This window comes from Biomphalaria glabrata, chromosome 7 (genome assembly GCF_947242115.1).
Source record: "Biomphalaria glabrata chromosome 7, xgBioGlab47.1, whole genome shotgun sequence".
NCBI lineage: Eukaryota > Metazoa > Mollusca > Gastropoda > Planorbidae > Biomphalaria > Biomphalaria glabrata.
The window spans coordinates 14,165,447-14,185,734 of record NC_074717.1 but is presented as its reverse complement, the minus strand read 5'-3'; the positions used below and the strand labels follow the sequence as shown (position 1 = coordinate 14,185,734).

Below are 20,288 nucleotides of genomic sequence, written 5' to 3'. Positions count from 1 at the left end.
GCGTCTAACTTCACCTTGTTTTTCACCTACCCCCTGGTCTGCTGAACCGTTGGAGCACCACACAAGATCTGTCAGCCTTCTTTCTCCATTATTCTCTGTCATTTGCCTTTGATAGTATTTCATTCTGATATTCTTTCTGAACATATTGAAACCTGCCTTTTTACCTGCCTGGGTGGATCACTAGAACTAGAGTTTGTTCTGAAAAATCAAAATAAAAAGCTCCTCCTTCGTGATTGAAGTTGAGTAGACCTACAGGCCGCCTACAATATCATTTTAACTGACTGCATAGTAAGGAAAGCATATATCATGGAAGCATCCTCACGATTGTAAGCTTATATCTCTGTATTTAATAAGATTGTCCTAAGAGTCTAGAGTCTGAAGATTTAGAAAGTGCAAGGCATTTCACGTGACTTTTCAGACCCAGTTATGACCTACATATTTTGTCACCCCTTATAGAAAAAAGGCGTTATCTCAGGGGTGTTTATCAGAACTCGCTTTTAACTGTCTGTTTTCTGTGCTTGCTTTTCTTTGGGTCTCACAAACGTGCCCGACTGTATGATGAACAGATGTCAAGAAAGCGTCTGATAAGGCTCAGTTAGTGGTATCTATGTTATGTCTCCGTAGCTCTGTCCGCACAAGTTACTACTGACCGCTAGATGGCGTTAGCACATTTCCACCAAACTCTGCACTTATCGAGGCTTAATTGTTACTATTCACTCCTCGTCTCCTTCTTACATTGTTCATTAACTGGTGTAAGAAGTGCTCCCATTTAGATGCCCAGCACTTTCCTACTGTATTTAGCCTTTGACGCTAATCAAAAGTAATAAGCTGGAAAGAACTGTAGTTTTATTTCATTTATTTTTTATTGGTAAAGATTTTGATCAATATTGTCATTAATTGTCAAGCCTATAACTACAAATTATCAAAGCTAATTTTATAAGCTATGAAGTACAAATAGTAATTTTATTAGTTATCCATTCTACATTTATCAGTTATTAGCTCTACATTTGTTAGTTAATCAATCTACACCTATTAGTTAATAAATCTACACCTATTAGTTAATAAATCTACAGATCTATTAGTTAATAAATGTACATATCTATTAGTTAATAAATCTACAGAACTATTAGTTAATAAATCTACATCTATTAGTTAATAAATCTACAGATCTATTAGTTAATAAATCTACATATCTATTAGTTAATAAATCTACAGATCTATTAGTTAATAAATCTACAGATCTATTAGTTAATAAATCTACATATCTATTAGTTAATAAATCTACATATCTATTAGTTAATAAATCTACAGATCTATTAGTTAATAAATCTACAGATCTATTAGTTAATAAATCTATAATATCTATTAGTTAATAAATCTACAGATCTATTAGTTAATAAATCTACAGATCTATTAGTTAATAAATCTACAGATCTATTAGTTAATAAATCTACAGATCTATTAGTTAATAAATCTACAGATCTATTAGTTAATAAATCTACAGATCTATTAGCAGGGCCAAATGTAAGTAAGCGGAGCCCCAGGGCTGTATGGAGACCGTAGCACTATGTTTTGGAAAGCTTCAACACAAATCCCCTCAATAATAAAACTACTTATATCTAAGAGGTGACCATACTTTAGAAGAAAGACAAGGAGCACTTGTCAATTAAATCTCATTTTCCTTCTTTAAAAAAAAAAATTACTTTTAATATTTTAGTCCCAAAAAAATGTACATTTTTGAGTTTGTGGAGGATAAGGCCCTGGGTGACGCACTGTCGTAACTAGTCGTAAATCCAGAACTTCATTTACACATTACGAGCAGGCGGACACTTCTGAACCACAACAGTGTCATTAACATTCAGATTTAAACAAGGTTGGTCAAAATGTGAAAAAAAGGTAGAATAAAAAAAAATCACAAAAATTTCTGAACCCTCGAAATGCAGATTTTTGAAATTTGTATCTCTATTGTGAGGGCCCCTCTCTTATGGATATCACGAGACAGAGGGGGCCCTCCTGTCCTTCCTTAAACACGTCAAGATCTATTAGTTTTAATATTCACATTTATTGTTATTTAATAAACATGTATTGGTATTAAATCCACATCTATTAGCCATCAATATCTATTATACATCTCTGATGTGTTTAGGTCTATGTTTAAGTCTAACAAAAACTAAGTACAAATGGGCATAATTTTAAAAACAACTTTTGAGAACAATTGAATGTAAGATCGTCTGTTGTTACACCAGTTCTTTGTTAGAGGGAAATCCATTCGACCCATGGACTGACCAACCTACCACAGCGAACATTGCCCCTAGGTCACATTCAGTCTCCATTGACTAGTTCTGCATGACCAACCTCTCAACACTTCCTTAAGACATTCAACAATAAATAAATGGTTTCACAAGTTTGCTGTTCTTTTTTTTTTTTTATTCAAACGACCTTGTCTCTCAACCATATAATTAGCCTGACCTCTTGAAAAAAAAAATACGTGCATAGTTTCCGAGTCTCGTTTTTAAACGATAATTAACACGCAACGGAACTAACCAATCTCTTCCCCCTCTCTCCTAAGTTTTTTTTTTTTTTTTAATGGATTCTCTTACTTCCCTTGGATTAACTTTTTTTTTTCCAAGAGTAGTTAGCCCCTGGGGTTAAAACGGGCGTGCCGAGGAAAACAACACAAGGGATATAAGCAAGGTGTGAGAAGAAATTGAATTATCGGCCCCTGCAACGTGACACGATTATAGGATTTGTGTTTTGTTCTAGTCTCATTATTGTTAGTGGTGTTATAACGATAGCTCCAGCCAATTGATTGGTTAAGGGAAGCTATACGAAGATACCATGATTACGTTACAAAACTGATCTGCGCCATCATTTGAACCACATGTTTACAATATACATACTACATAGTCTAGTCTCATAATATTTGAGAGTATTTTACTCAACAAAAACAACACTTACAATTTACTCAGACACAGAATTGCAGACATTATCATTTAATTAGCAGATTTCCCATGAACAAAAAGTCTTACTTTGAAAACAAATCTGCATTTTAAATGGTCTAATGGATGCAATGCAAAACCATAATAATTCACTGACTCCCTTGTCAACGCATTCTATGCCTGAAGGACACTTATAAAGATTTAAGAGTTTCCAGCATATGGAAAGCTGTTATTAACCTAGTGTCGCAGTATTCTATTAGTTTATGTTTGTTACAGCTAAAATTCACCAAGGTGCGATTATTATTATATTTGTTGCTAGTAATTGTTTTGTTTATTATTGTTTTTCCTAAGCAATGACTGTAATTAGTTGATAAGATTTTAAACAAAAATGTAGTCTTTAATTGTACTTTCTCCTGAGATTTCTTGTGTATGCCGCGGAACACACATTTGAGACTAAAGGGGAGCTAGTCTATAGCACTGGTCAAGCCTTATAATGCCTCCTTCAGGGTCATCAAATGATCATAGACTCTACAGTTATTAGGACCTGTTTAACCAACAATATACTTACTCTGCTTTTGTTCATTTAGAGATTTTAACTTGACTCAGTCCCACAAATTATAAACGCCATCAAGAGAGTTGAAAACTAAAGAGTGCGAGTTATAATTGTACATTTAATTATTTGATTCGTTACACCTTACTAGCTATACTTACATATTTATAATATTTGATCTTTACTTTTCAGTTTAATTTAAGAAAGAAAAGATAAATTGTGTGTACTCAATTATGTCCATTATATCTGTACTACATTATTTCCCTTGTGCTTGCAATAAGTTACTCCCCCTTGTGTATGTCAGTTGTTGATGCATTTGTTGTCATCTTTCAGCACTGGGGGCAAGACAGGCCTGTGGTGTCAGGTCCACATCCAGGTGTGTAGCACCTGCAAACTACAACTGGAGTTCCTGGAGCTGACCTTCACCCCGTGTACGCCACACAGGCACCGGAGCCACAACAAGGACTGGTGTCACCTGGGGTAACTTTTGGAATTATATGATTGAATACTGTATATGGCGGTGCCATCTAGGCTAACTTTTGGTATCAGATGATTGGATGAAATCCTTTAGAAGCTCGTAGGATTTGGGACACATAAAATATAGTTTTGGCAAAATAGAAAGGAAAATAGAGGAGGCCTATACAATTGAATGTCCTTTTCCTCCCGGGTAATTGTGACCCAGCATAGTAATATTTTTTAGTTAAATGTGTGTGTCTGTGTGTATTTGTGCACTGTGGAAATGGCATTAATTGTATGAGTGTGTATGTGTGTGAGGGGGGAGGAGCTAATGATCCTTGTTAGTATCACTATCACTTCTTGTTCGGGTTCTTGTTGATGACCTGATCATCAAAAGTTTTTAAACTGTAAGCAAGCGAAACAAATATTCTGTTACACATACAAGATTTTCATACATAGAGACGAGTTCATCAATAGCACATGATTTGGTGTCTCCGGTGTAGAGAGTAAAGGAAGCGCGTAGAGACACGTGAAGTAGTTGAATGAATCCTAGAAGTCTATGTATATTTATCAGATCAAGATCAAGATCAAGCTCTTTTTCTTGTAACACAAATTGTTGTTTTTTTAGTTGGCAGCGGTGATCTTTCACTATGGAGTCCTTGACATTGTTTATTTCGTCTATTTATTTCAAAACCTGTCCAGAACGTCCTCTTTTCATTTTCTTACTTTTCTTTTGACTCTCTTTCTTGATATCATTTTCTTTCCTTTTCTTTCTATTACTTTTTTTGTTTGTTTAAAGAAAGTCAACGGGATTTTAAAAATCAGAACCAACATTATGTTGACATTTTACCATCAATAATTGTCTACTTTTGTGTCCCCCAGGTGTGACCACATACACGTATATGAGGTAGACCCTCCTTACAACAAAGTGACCCACAAGGACTATTTCTCTGCAAACGAGAGTGACCAATACACGTCCATTTCTGGTAACTTGAAAATCCGCCATTGTGTGGCAAGCACTCACGAGGACGATGGGAAGAGGTTTAAAATAGCCTACAAAGTATTAGGTCAGTTGTGTTGATAGCCTACAAAGTATTAGGTCAGTTGTGTTGATAGCCTACAAAGTATTAGGTCAGTTGTGTTGATAGCCTACAAAGTATTAATTTTTAAAAATTAAGAAATTGATTAATATGGGGGGGGGGGGGGAGGAAGGGGATGTTTTTGACCTATACATATTTTTTTTAATGTGTTCTAAGTTTGTTAAACTTTAAAAGGGCTTAGTAATAGATTGTATAGTAGAAAACAGCGTCTCAATGTCTTAGAGAAGAATGTTCGATCAAATTACAATGACAGAATGTCTAAGTGGTCCAACGTTTCTTTCTTTTGTTTTTAATTGTAGTTGTTTAAACTGTTTTCAATGAATTAATAATTTAATAAATTTGTGTCACACATCATTGACCAACATGCACACAACTCTCTTTAACTAAATAGTCTAACATTTCTAAATTATTTACGGGAGCTCCTAGGACTGCTAGTTTGAAAAACCAGTACGAGTCAACATAAATGATGTTCTTGAGGCTAAATTCGTTTAATTAAATAGACTGAAAGTCGTGATCATGTCCATGCTTTGCCTTCTGCTAATCAGAGATTTCCCCAAACATATTTAATATTGATGCACCATTTCCCCGAATCTTCTCTCAAGATACGATTTTTTACAGACCTTCATTGCACTCATCCAACTAGAGCTTGGGAAATGTATTTATCCATCAAAATGTTTTGTGTATGCAACAATGTGAAAGTCTACTTCGATTCGGTTGAAAGTTTAACTTCAACAGTACATCCTTCAACACAAAAAGTTTTGCCCCCAGAAAGAGGCAGCGCGTATTTCATGTGATGAAAATCTGCAGACACATGCCAAAGTCTGCAAGTGTCAAGGTCAAGATAGCCTTCTCGAAGACAAACTCTAGGGAGAGAACTGTTTTTGGAAACCATTATAGGACTAGCTCTTTGATCCGTCTGCTATGACTAATGAGCACGAATAAGAAGAATTTTAAAAAATAGCACATAATATTTTAATTACATTGGATTCTGTGTGTTCTCTATCATATATTCTGCTCACTGGGGCAGAGTTGACTTTTAGTTATATGCCATCAAGATTGCTGAGTTAACATTTTAATATATCAAGAAATGATTATATAAGAATTTTTTTTTAAATAGCAATGATTGACTACAAGGTTTGGTAGCTAGAAAATGGTGGAACGTATTTATCATGCAAGTTTTATATTTTCAGCTTTAGAATTAGAGCAAGAAACTATTTCTTATTATTGTAGTTTTTGACACTAGCTTTTGATCAGACCACATCGCGCCAGTTTCGCACCCCGGGTGCTGCAGAGGAGGAACTCAAAGATGGGTATCAAAACACTACAGAAAAAAAAACTCATTTTGTCTCTACTTTGGTTACGTTTTTATGTAAGATTTGTACTATTTTCACTTTTCTTAAGCAAATATGAATTACGATTGGGTTAGCTGCCCCTAGTCCCTGACATACTTGCTACGCCAGTTGTTTGATGTTTTCACTTAAATTTAAAATTTAAAAAAAACATGATAGAAACATTGAACTTTTTTTTTCTTAATTTGTTTTCATAATTTAACAGATAAAAAAGAAATTTTCAAAGGCGTTGTATCTCAATATGGGGATGTCAGGGGCATTGTCAAGTCACCAAACTTTCCTCATGGCTATGCCCTCAACGGAGAGTCTTTCACCTTTGAGATCCATAACCTTGACCCCTATGGTCATGTCAGACTGACATTTGATGATTGGGATATTGCACAGGAAACTAAAGTCAAGGTAGGAGTACATTCGTTGTACCGTAAAATTGTATGTATGTGTCTCTCTTTATGCTCTATAATCTATATTTATATTAACTTTTAACATATATGCATATCTTTATTTTTTCATGTAAATAAAATGTTAATTATGAGTATTGTTTTCTTTGCCTTTAATTGTAATTAGTTAAGTAATTCTCCGAGGTTGACAAGGGCTCGGGGCGCAGTTTTACTTTAAAAAATTATCAATAATTGATATGAAAAACGAAAACACTACATCAAGCGTGGAGTAGACCATTCATCCCAGATTTCATTCATAAATCACACACACATTTAAACCTATATATGCCTGTTATAATAGAGTCCGAAGACCGAGGGAGACTAATGAAATATTATAAATTATTTTCTTAAGAGCTGTCTATTCTTTATAAGAAATAGAGCTTGCTATAGAGAGCTGTAATATTGCGAGAAAGAAGACAACGCTCTGCTTGGACCACTTCCAAATCTGTCTGTTTACTTTCATATGCCATTCGACATCGCTTTTCGATAAATTCTTGTAGTTTGAAACATTACGTAACTTTAGCGTCCAATAGCAAAGTGCTTGCATCCCTATTCCACTCAAGAGATAGCAGCTTTCAATGTATTTGCTAGTTCCAAATGTTCTATTCATCTGACTTCATTGTATTCCCATGGAGCTATGAGTGAACTCTGTTTACTCTAGCATGTATATCAAGACACACTGAAGTCTTACAATGAAAACTTATATTAGGGAGAATTGAAACGTTCAGGTGTAGAGATTTTGAGAAGATCAACTTTTAGAATTATTTTTTTTTGCTCACGGTGGAAGAAGAAGTCTAGATCAGAGTAGCTGACTCCTTACAGGTGCAGCCTACAACTTATCTTGAGGTCTTCATCTTACAATCGTTTTTTTTTTTTTAGTTTTTCCGGCAGAGCAAGAATTATGGTTGTTTGTTTGCGATCTATCAGATTTTTTCTTTTGAAGATTTACTGCGGAGTTAAGAAAATACAGTAGGCAGACTGTCTAACATGGGCAGATACCATGAATATAAGCAAACACTGTGACTTTAAGCAAACACTATGACTATGTGCAAGAAAAAATAGCCTAACATGTGCCCATTGTTAGTATCGGAGTATATTAGCCTGACTAGGTTTGAAATAAATTGAGTTATTGTATTTTTTTTTGTTTATTTTTTATTTTTCTGTTTCCTTTGGTGCCACCAAATTCACTTCGTCTAGGGCCTCCAATCCTCGCCGGCCGCATACGTGACGCGGGTAGGTTTGGTCAGTTGCTGAAAGACCTGCTTCTTCTCTCAGCTTTTTGTTGGTTCGGCGCTCTTTCACGCTGGCCACTCTTCTTGCTTCAAATTTCGAGACTCCGAGACTCACAGGTCACTCACAGCTTCACACCATGAGGAGCGATCGAAAGCTAGTGCTTCCCAGCCGTGAATGTCGATATTTCATTCATTGAAGGAGCTAGTGGGAGTGTCTTTACGGCGCTTGTATTGGCCTCCCTTGACTACACCTCTCCTTGTCAAAATGCTATATGCCTTACTAAAAGTGATTCGCTAATTAGGTTCCTTATGACTCCCTCCTTCTCCCTCTCTGTCTTTTCTCCGTCTCCCTCTTTCTTTCTTTTCAATATGTTTTTTGTTTAGTGAGAAGTTCGACAATTGTAAATTCTTTTCATTTTCCAACTCTTCTTTTTCGTTTAGCAATAGAAGGCCTAAATCTGTCTCAAGCCCAGAGAAACATGTAAAAGGTACTTTCTATCTGGGGTTTACATTTCGTATGTTTAGGATGTCCTCATGAGGACATGTAAAGAAATCCTTATAATAACATTTCAGGAGGTCCTCATCAGGACATTCAAACAGTTCATCCACTTGACTTGACATTTGATTTGAACACGTCAGAATGTTTTACGGGTCAGGGCAGAGCTTATTTATTATCTACTTCTCCTACTCTTTACTTATCTTGCAACACAAATAGTGAATCATAGAATGGGGAGCGGAAGGAGCTACGTAAACTGTTTGTTGAGTGACATACAAATAGAAGTTTATTTTAAGCAGAAATGTAAAAGATAAAAAAAGCCTACACAAGCTTCACAAGATGGGTATACCTTTAAAACCAAGAACTGAATTAGTAAAATGTCTATCACATCAACAATCGACATATCTTTGCATGTTTCAGATTTATGACGGATTCTGGGGCGCCATCAACCATACCACCCTGGAGAGATACCCACGGCCGGTGTTTGTCTCAGTGACCAACACGATTGCCATTGTGATGACTACTGGGTCAGTGAGTACGGCCAGTGGGGGTCAGGTCAGCGATTGCTGTCACTTTAGTGGCTTCAAAGCTGAGTACCAGTTCGTTTCAGGTCAGTTTATTTTGTGGTTGTTGTGTTAAGAGAATGAATCCTGTTTTTTTAGCGGCCCCCGAAAGGGGAAAAGACGCTATTAGTTTTATGTGGCCCGTCTGTCCGTCCGTCCCGTTTTAATCTCGGAAACTAGAAGAGAAAATGAAATCGGACATCAAGATATTTTAGATCATTCAAAGTTCTGATGCAACGGCTACTTTTTTCTTTTCCGAAAGTGAGCCATCTATTTTTTAAAATTATATATATGCAAGCAGATTTTTCAAAAAATTACACCACATTTCAATGAAAAACTTCAGGTGAGGTAACTTTTTTTTAAAAGGTCATGGACTTCTTCATTAATAGATTCATTCATAGATTCGCGCATTGGTACAAAAAATTGCATCTAAGGTCACAATGGTAAAAGTGTCAATGGATCATTATAAAATATATTTTTCCATTTATTAACTAACTCATTGAATAGAATACTGATTCAAATGTTGTTTTTAAAAAAGAATTTCGATACGAAGTTCGTTTTAGTTGCCTGAACATTGACCTGCAATGTCGCAAAAATAACGAACTACTTTTATAGGTGGCAGTTTTGACATATCCTCATTAAAGGGGCCTACACTTGACAGTCTAAATAAGACTAAATAGAGCTCAGATCTAGATATATTTATAATATATATATAATATAGTTCTTTGAGACAATAAAGCTGAAGTCCATGCCTGTTTGTACTGTAAATAAATACCTCGTTTATTGTTACCTCCTGCCTTTCGTTGAGTGCCACACCAAAACAAATCAGGCTGACTTAAACAGAGTCCCAAGCCTGCGTCCCTAAACAAGAAAATACGCATTCCTTGAGACCGCCATTACAATATTATATTAATAACGATTTCAAAACTACCCTGCGAAGACTAACGCAAAATAAACTAACTTACCCAACACTGGGGAAGTAAACCACAGCAGAGAACTCCATCTCAAGGCAAAAACAAGCAGAGCAATATAGCGCAACCTTAGAAACTAAAGCCCTGACCATTATGGTGCACAAAAGAGAAACATCCCACAAGAATCAACTCTAGATGCGCACGACAGCTACCACACCCTCACCGAACAACCACCATAACACCATTGCTACCACACAACCACCACAACACCATTGCTACCACACAACCAACACAACACCATTGCTACCACACAACCACCACAACACCATCGCTACCACACAACCACCACAACACCATTGCTACGACACAACCAACACAACACCATTGCTACCACACTCTCACCACACAACCACCACAACACCATTGCTACCACACAACCACAAAAACACCATTGCTACCACACAACCACCACAACATCATTGCTACCACACATCCACCACAACACCATTGCTACCACACAACCACAACAACACCATTGCTACCACAGCCTCACCACACAACCACAACAACACAATTGCCACAACGCAACCACCACAACACCATTGCTACCAAACAACCACCACAACACCATTGCTACCACACAACCACAAAAAACACCATTGCTACCACACAGCTACCACGCCTTGAGAGTATGTGGAAAATGTTTTCTTTCATTAATTAATGTCACAACTTCGCTCCTCTTTCAATATCATAATTAAATACTTCCTTTATACCCTGCACCGCGGCCCCTTATTACACATGCTTGTGTGTTTTCTTTGAAACTTTGGTGACGTATTCTAACTTTTCAGAGTATGAATGGAAAGAAAAACCCGATGCCTCCTGTAGTGAGGTTCACCCGCTTCAAGGTGGAGGCTCTCTTTCTTTTTCTGGCTCAACAGATCAAGGTAAAATGTTGCCATGCTTCATACTTCACCTTTATAATTAGCTCATTAATTAAATTAATTGAATGGCTGTGTACAGTAAATGTGTTTCTAATTGTACATACAACGTGTCCATTAAATTAACCCTAATTGATGAGTTTGCACTAATTAGATAGATCGCTAGTATTATATAATGATTTTTATTTGTTATAAATCTCATTTCAAATCTAATTTAATGCTTCTTGTTCAAACGCATGTAGTATATCTGCCTATAGCAAACAGTTAAGTAAAACCGTAAACAGATATTTCTACTGTTCGGAAATTTTATCTAACAATGTAATTATTAGTGTCGTTTTTTAGAGGCTCCCGAAAGGAAAAAAGACGCTATTAGTTTTGTGTGGCATGTCTGTCCGTCTGTCCATCCGCCCGTCCCGTTTAGATCTCAGAAACTAGAAGAGAATGAAAATCGGACATCATGATATTTTAGATCATTCAAAGTTCTGATGAAACGGCTACGTTTTTCTTTTCTGAAAGCGAAAAATCTAATTTTTTAAATCAATTATAAAAGCAGTTTTTTTCACAAAAATACGCCATTTTCACAACTGTTCACTATTAATAGTAACAAACACTGGAAGCTTTTTAGTAAGGGGGATGCCTTTTTACCATTTTTTAAAATAAATGTATGCAAATGGTTTAAAATTTTTGGTTAATAAATATTGTTTTACAATTGTATTGCTAAGTTATGTAACTTCTGTCATACTAAATACTACATTTACAAAAAGAAATGTTAACTTTTTTTTAAGAGAAAAAATCTGTTTACTACGGACATAATTTAAAACAACAATTAATAAGTAGTTTTTCATATTATCGCGTGAACTACAGGTGGGGCGTGACACTAAAGGATTTATTTTTTTTACGGAAATGTTTTTTTCTTGAGGCTTTGAATAAGAGATTGACCCTTTACAAAACAATTAGATCAATTAGATACTCATGATAAGACATCAGTTAGGCCAGGTTCACATCTAACTTCACATTCACTTTCACTTATCCCTTGGTCTGATGGACCTTTGGAGCACCACACAGGATCTGTCAAAATTTTTTCTCCATTCTTCTCTGTCATTTGCCTTTGATAGAAATTCATGATGATATTCCTTCTGAAAATATTGAAACCTGCCTTTTTACCTGCCTGGCTGGATCACTTCTGATAGAATTTAATACCGATATTCTTCTGAAAATATTGAAACCTGCCTTTTTACCTGCCTGTGGGGACCACTTCGGGGGCCGATTTTGAGTTTGTGTTTCCACACAAACTGTCTTTGTAACCTTGTTATGTAGTTCCAAAGTTCTTTGAAGCAATGAAACTTATAACTTCTTGCTTGTTCTCTAGTTCCAAAGTTCTACGACTGTGTCTGGCTGATCAAACGTTACAGTTCTACCAATACTGCTGACGCCGTCATGCTGAAGTTACGTGAAGTCTTATTGGGAGATGGTAAGTACTTAAAAACAATGCAGATCTTTGTTTAGCTTCCAAAAGACAATGCCAGATCTAGTCTAGCTTACAAAAGACAATGCCGGATCTAGTCTAGCTTACAAAAGACAATGCTAGATTTTCTCATTTGGAAATTGAAGCTCGGTGAAGACTGAGAATTGGACTTTAGGCCATTGCGGACGCTTCTGAGTCTACTCAACAATGTGTAGCCCACTTGACATACGTTGGTAAAGTTAAGGCAATCGGTCATTTGTGCTGGCCACATGATTCCTTCGTTTACCGTCGGCCATAGAAAGAAACAGATAACCTTTACATCATCTGTCCCCACAAATCTCTAAGGATTACATTGTTGTACCTTAGGAATCAAAAGTGCAGGATCTACCTATAAGCTATAACATTTTTAAAAAGTCCCAGGGTTATAGTCAAACATATTGAAGAAAGGGCAAAGAAAGAATTGCTTGATGTTGATTACAAAGGTCTCCATTAAAAAGCTTTCGGCCTTATCAAATATAACTCCGGCCCCGCGAATCAATTCCATTAGACTTCATTGACTTCTAAACAGCAATATACATGCACAATTATTGAATAGATTATCCAGTATTTTTTATTTCATTTTTTTTTCCCACACAGGCTGGCTAAGGTTTGGAAAGCGCAATAATCTGGAAATCAGAAATGGGGTTACTTCTGAGGCGCCTCTGGTGGCCAGGTACACTGCGCGAAATTTGACAGACATTCCATCGCCCATCTGGTCGAGGACCGGACTGTACATACGGCTGAGGGGCGGGTTTTTCAGGACAGACAAACTGTCCTTCACCTTTACTGCCGTAAAGAATGTTACTGGAGGTATGATATTGAATGTTTGAGATCAAATGAATGGCAAGGCTGTTAGTGTCGCTTCTTACTTACTGTCAGACTTCAGAGACAGTGTTTAAGGCTCTCGCTTGTTACCAGCGATAGCAGATAAAGTTTGTGGAGTATTGGGTCACGTTGTCTAGGAACAGGGTGTTTCTTTTCACTGACTTGATTCTTCAATCTGTAAATATCAGGATCAGTTTAGCATTTGATGGCGTGAAGTGTGAACCGAATGATGCTGGGATTAAATCCAACCTCAGCTATTCATTGTCCATCCTTTGATATTATCTGCTGGGATTAAACCCAACCTCAGCTATCCATTGTCCACCCTTTGATATTATCTGCTGGGATTAAACCCAACCTCAGCTATCCATTGTCCACCATTTGATATGATCAACTATTCTATTTTTCATTCCGTTTTCGTGACATTGTTAGAACCAAAAAATGTTCCAAAGAATAATGATTTGAAAGAACCAAATTAGAAAAAAAAACAACATAGGCCTAAGGACTGCTTATGTCAAGGGCTCTGAATACTCTTGATTTGTTTCCTAGGCATTCTAATTAAGTTCAACTTAAAATCAGTGTATGTGTATGTATTGGCCTAAGTGTGTGTGGAAACATCTCATTTAAATTTTTTAAAAAATATTTTTTCCTACCACTACTTGTTATTTGATTGGATTGATGTCTTTAGTTTCATCAGTACTATTGATGTCTTTAGTTTCATCAGTACTATTGATGTCTTTAGTTTCACCAGTACTATTGATGTCTTTAGTTTCATCTGGACTATTGATGTCTTTAGTTTCATCTGGACTATTGATGTCTTTAGTTTCATCAGTACTATTGATGTCTTTAGTTTCACCAGTACTATTGATGTCTTTAGTTTCATCAGTACTATTGATGTCTTTAGTTTCATCAGTACTATTGATGTCTTTAGTTTCATCAGTACTATTGATGTCTTTAGTTTCATCAGTACTATTGATGTCTTTAGTTTCATCAGTACTATTGATGTCTTTAGTTTCATCAGTACTATTGATGTCTTTAGTTTCACCAGTACTATTGAAAGAACATGTACACAAACAGATTGTATTCAAACATACCACGTGTTGTGTTCGGTGCCACCTACTCTATTCATGGCCCAATCTCATTGCCCCCCCCCCCCATATGGTTTCTATTTGTTTTATTTTTATTTTCTATTAGATCATATCTCAGCGTAATATGAAAATCATCTCTTTTTGCTTCGTTCAGATGGCGAGGGCTGCCCTGGTTACTTTGACTTCCTGTGCCGTAACTTGCTGTGTATAGACCAGGAACTTCTGTGTGATGGACTTGACCACTGTGGGGATGGTTCAGATGAAAGCCCTGCCGTTGACTGCTCTGTGTCTGGTAGGCCTATGTTATACAATGTAATTAAGTATTAACATTAGTATAGATATAAGGTATAGCACAGTGCATAACTAGACTCCATAATAACTACTGGTTATGTAGGCGCTTTGCTGTTTTGTTAATAAATGACGCTCTTGTTGTATATTAAAATCTGAAGTCGTCTCTATTTCTTTATTATTGTGTTTGTAAATCTACTTGAATTTAATCCTCTGTATAAACAAATCAGCTGCACACAGTGAAACTTATATTTTCCTAATATATTCTGTACCCTTCATGCATTTATTGGCATTGAACTTAATTGTCTACTATAAACATATGCTAGGACAAATTTGTACAAATACTCCTTCTTCCCTAGGGCTATTAGAGCATGAAATAGTCAGCCAAGAAAAACAATGACTTGGCAGAATTTAAGTCATTGGTTAACATGCATGACTAGATTGACCTAGGGACATGCGTTGAGCGTAATCATCTTCTTTATTAAGTAACGTCTGTATGTTATAAGATAAGATAAGAATTGAAAATGTTATCATTACACAAAGGGAGCAAGGAATATGTTCTGTTAATCGATTTAGACATGATATTCTTAATTGATTTCATTATACTTTGCTTTGGTCAAAATTAAAAACAGGATTAGATAGAAATCGTGTATCTAGGCATTGGGTCAAATATTGAGAGTTATTGAAGTAAACGTGAAAATAAACAGCCTCAGAGAGATTGACTAGTCACCACGTTTGGAGTCTAGAAATATTCTATCTTCCGAAGGACCCATTTGAAATCCGTTCCAAACCGTAAATTCATTTGGTACTGTGTTCTCTAAATAAAATGAAATATCTATTTGTTATGGTACTTTTTTAAAACCCCTTTGAAAGTAGTGAAATTACATTAGATTTTTATGCTATAAGGATTAGTTCTATATATATAATTTAGTCAGCGTCGAAAGGGAAGCGGAAGTGACGTAAAAAAGTTAAAAACGTTCACTTAGGGGAAAAGAAATAATATTCAGGAAGCCCTATTTTCGTGATATTGTTTTAAATGCTTCATAAATGTATAAGTATACTTCAGCCTTCTGGGGAAGTACCGAAAAAAATACAAAGGTTTGATAGAAAGCATGCAGTGTTTCGTGAATGAGTAGTCGTTAGGCTGCGTTTATGTCAAATCGGGTTCGTAGTGAGCGTCTAGGAGGTAAAAAGAACCTGTGTACGTAGTTTCATGAGGGTACGTGCGACAGTGTAAGAGATTTCATGATCAATCAGTGAGTCAGTGATATTTTACAAATAGCCTATATAGTAGATAAGGTAAGACTTATTAATATTGCATACAACTGGGATTACCTCCCTTGGATCATGGATTATTACTATTGGAGATTATCATACATGGCTGAGAGAAACTATAAATATGTATCTTCTTGGTGTATCCGCTGCTCAAAATATTGAAAATGTTAGTAACCTTTTTAAAAACAAACTGTATAGGATATTTTTGTGTTTGATTCTAAGCTTTTCCGCTTTGCAGCACAAACTAATGTGCGTCAGGAGGACGAAGTGAGAACTTTCTGATTCCAAAAGTTAAAACTTATTTAAAAACAAATGGGCAACTAACTAGCGACAATATTGTTACAATCATAGACAAATTCTTAATTATTTTGTTGACAAAAAATGGAGTTAAATTTAGCATCCTTGCCATTGGTTAGTTTATCGTGTGAAGTTCCAATAGAAGAAATGTTTGGCCTAGAACTTTTTTTGTTTTGTTTTTGTTCCTCCTTAGAACTATTGAAACACACTTTCAAGTGGAGTATGCCTTATATAGGTAAGTGTTCAGGAACTTTAATCATAGTCATTTAATCATTTCTAGCACTGACTAAGGCATAATTATTTTAGTATCATAATTAATATCCTCGGCATATGCATTTATTCCTGCTTACGGTCAACAGAAGATTCTAAGCTTTTATGAAATCAATTAAAGTATATTATAGTTTAATTATTTTTCTACAAATAAATTATATATAACCTCTATATAGGCCTATATTGTAAATCATGTCTAAAAAGTTATTAAGCTGATGACAGGACAAAAGCGGATTTCAGAAGTGTGGGGGGCGGGGGTAAATTTGAAATTACAAAAAATGTTGATTTAGAATTTAGAAGTGACATTAGACCCTGGATTAGGGTTGCCTGAATCAGCCAGTAAAACCAACGACTTAGCAGCAGAGTTTTAATCAAGAACATTTAGACGAGATAGACCAGGAAATACTTAGAACGTGATTATCTTCTTTTTTGAACTAACGTCTGTAATCTATAAGATAAGATACAAGTAAAATAATAATAATAATCAGGCGTAATAGTAGGCATACCTATAAAATATATAATATATATAGTATAATATAGTAATTATAGTTAATAGGATAAATATCTTAAAATGATATATGCAATCGTAGGCCGACCAATGCAATTGGGATTTGTGTGAAACCTGATTTTATTTTATAAGTTGGCCTACACTGAAAAAAAAAGTAGCTTTGCCGTTACTATCTATTCAGTTGGCTGCGTTGGCAACATCAGACTTTCTTTAAAACGCTACTGCTCGTTCGCAAGATCTAGTCATCAACTGCATTTTAAAATAATGTGAACATATGTCCCCTGAATCAGGACTGTTATATGTTTTCAACACTTTCAATACCTCTGTCTCTGCAGTCGATACAACTGTAGCTAACAAGCCGTACTGTCAAGGGATTGTGTGCGGTGCAAAGTGTATAGTTTTAGATCAACTCTGTGATGGGGTAGTGGATTGTGAGGACAGTATGGATGAAAGTAGCTGTGGTAAGTGGTTTTGAACTCATTTCCACTGGAAAGTTCTAGAATTCCATATTAAATTTATGGTACATTACGTCCTATTTGTAGGCTAATATCAATATCAAATATTGTCGTTAACTAAAATGGGGAAAAGGTCAATGAATAACAAAGAATTATTATCAAACCCTAGTAGAGTGATGCTCTATAGTTGTTAAAGTCAGAGATCCCATCCAAGTGTCCTTTAAGATGCTGATGTCTTCATTTGTCTTCCAATGTTTAAAATGCATAAAATGATATAAATTGTATAGAATAGAATACCTGAATATGACCGAAACTAATATGTATTTTATTGTTTCAGCTAAAAAAGTGCACAGATCAGGAAGTCCTATGTTAACTAAACCTATTTTTCTGCTAGCATTTTTATTGGCTTGTTATTTCATTGGTTTGAAACAAGGGAGATGATAAACTGAACAAAGGCAGCACTTCTTCAGCATTTATTTTGTCAATGTGTTTTCATTCATCAAGATACAACACTTGGACCTCGCAGTGACTTCATTCTAGTTGGATTTTTAAACAAAGCTACAATTTAATTTCTTCCAACTGATCTAGGCTAAATGTTCGTTAAACTCCAATATGTCTATGGATACAAAACAAATATTGAACTGTTCAACTCTGATGAAGTCTTTATGTTAAATAAAAGGATATGAACAAAACAAAAAAACATTGCAAGAAAAACAACATAACTTTATGTTACTTTGGAAAAGCTAGATCATTTTTTTTTTTAAATTTCTATTGTTTACCACAGAAACTAGGTCAAAAACTTCACAATATTGTTTAGTGTTCTCTCCACAATGTTCTATAGATATCTTAAAGTTCACTATCACAATTTCTGTTATTGATCTGAATTTTTTTTTCTTTTTTTTTTGGACATAAATTTGTTGCTTTTAAGAACACTTTGAAAAAAATAGTTCATTTTTCATTCTCATAGTGAAATAGTTTCCTTCTTTTGGACTTCAGAATAAAAGTGAGCAAAATAATGGAGTGGCTGATGTGAACATCTTTGTAGAGCATTTTATGTTCAAAAAATACATGAGTTTAATATTTTGTTGGTGTTTCCAGAGCTGGATTTGGGGGAAGGCAGGTGGGGCTACTTCCCCATAGAAAAAAGTTCCTGAAGTTCCATTTGTTAATACAATTAATTTAGTTTTTAATAAATTGTATTTCAATTTAACTAGTTACTACATTCTTTGTTTCAATAATTTTATGTGTTGGTAATACATTTGTCTAAGATATGACGGAAAACTATTGTTTCTTGCTTTTGAAAAACAAAATTATGGGGCTTCTGCTCTTGCTTGCCCCAGCGCCTCTAGACCTATAAATCGGGCCCTGGGTATTTCCTATAAGTTACAAAGTTGTATTGCAGTAAATGGTCTGAGATGAATACTGCTTGTCAACATACAGGACTAAATTAGTTTTAAGTTATTATTTGTCTCACAAACTGAATGCTATATTTGTGATATTGTATAATTAATTATGTGTCAAGTCTTTGTGATATTGTATTCATATGCTTGGATTGTAATAAGCTGTAGACTTGTTCTTATTTACTTTTGTTGGTCAAATTAATATGAGGTGTTCATGCAGTATTTCATTTGGTCTGTTTTCAGCATCATTTTTTTCAACTACATTTTGTGTCTATGTTATCTTAAGTATTTACTTGTAAATGTTTTTCAAGTTATAATAATTGTTACAATTATTGACCTAATTTTGTAACAGCTTGTATAAAATAAGGTTTTAAGAGATGCAAACTGCTCATGATTCTAGTCTAATTATAATCTAATTATATACAAATGTGCATATTAAGTGGAAAGTGAGCTTAGTGTCCAGATGGTCAAAGTTCTCATTTGGGTTTTAGGTTAACAGTGAATGCTATTTTTTTATTTAAATCTTGAGACTTTGAAACAGCTCTGATGTTATCAATTGTGTGAGTACCTTCCACTAGTTTGGACAAATTTTAATTTGCCTATGGTTAAGGTTACTGACGATAGAGAGATGTGAACATAACACCTGGTCTGATCAGTAGTTCTTCAATATTTTTCTTGCAGTCTCTGTTCAATACAGGAGAGATATTTAGTTCAATCAAACTTTAAATATGTCACATTAACCAGAGAGAACTTATTGTGGTCTGCTTGTTCATAGATACCAGCAAGTGCTTTCTCTAGCCAAATGTCTGCACTCTAACAGAATGTCTGTATTCTAGCAGAGTGTCTGTTCTGTAGCAGGGTGTATGATGTTACAATCAAAATAAACTCTAATTGTTTTGTACTGCTATGTCTATCTCAACCCTGATAGTTGTGCTCAATTGAAGGATGTATTGATGTCACTACACAAGACTCACTGTTATTTTCAAATGCATTTTTAAAAACATTCTTTGTGCCTGATACAATCTGTTTATATCTCAATTAAAACACCAAAGTTTCATCGACGTCTTTTTTTTTTTTCTTTCTCATGAGCTCAAATGTTTAAAAAAACAACAACAAGTTTTGTGGTTATTTAATGTACAATAACATCACTTTGCCTTTAGACTGAAATAACATAACTTTGCCTTTAGACTGAAATAACATAACTTTGCCTTTAGACAAAAATAACATAACTTTGCCTTTAGACTAAAATAACATAACTTTGCCTTTAGACTGAAATAACATAACTTTGCCTTTAGACAAAAATAACATAACTTTGCCTTTAGACTAAAATAACATAACTTTACTCTTAGAATAAAAATAATACAACTTTACCATTAGACTGAGTCAGAAGAAACATATGATGTGAGGACA

The 20,288-nt window shown here is 35.1% G+C and overlaps 1 protein-coding gene across 2 annotated transcripts in view; it reads left to right on the top strand.

Moving 5' to 3' along the window:
- LOC106074722 (uncharacterized) overlaps window positions 1–19,935 on the top strand; it is an 82,790-nt gene extending 62,855 nt beyond the window's left edge. For both annotated transcript variants that reach the window (XM_056034828.1, XM_056034829.1), the window contains exons 5-15: window positions 3,823–3,969; window positions 4,828–5,012; window positions 6,600–6,793; window positions 8,980–9,169; window positions 10,882–10,977; window positions 12,341–12,442; window positions 13,073–13,285; window positions 14,540–14,677; window positions 16,439–16,480; window positions 17,359–17,484; window positions 17,816–19,935. In XM_056034828.1, the coding sequence (XP_055890803.1) occupies window positions 3,823–3,969; window positions 4,828–5,012; window positions 6,600–6,793; window positions 8,980–9,169; window positions 10,882–10,977; window positions 12,341–12,442; window positions 13,073–13,285; window positions 14,540–14,677; window positions 16,439–16,480; window positions 17,359–17,484; window positions 17,816–17,919 (1,537 nt within the window). In that variant the 3' untranslated portion in view covers window positions 17,920–19,935. The remainder of the gene's footprint in view (window positions 1–3,822; window positions 3,970–4,827; window positions 5,013–6,599; window positions 6,794–8,979; window positions 9,170–10,881; window positions 10,978–12,340; window positions 12,443–13,072; window positions 13,286–14,539; window positions 14,678–16,438; window positions 16,481–17,358; window positions 17,485–17,815) is intronic.
- The last annotated feature ends 353 nt before the right edge of the window (window positions 19,936–20,288 follow it).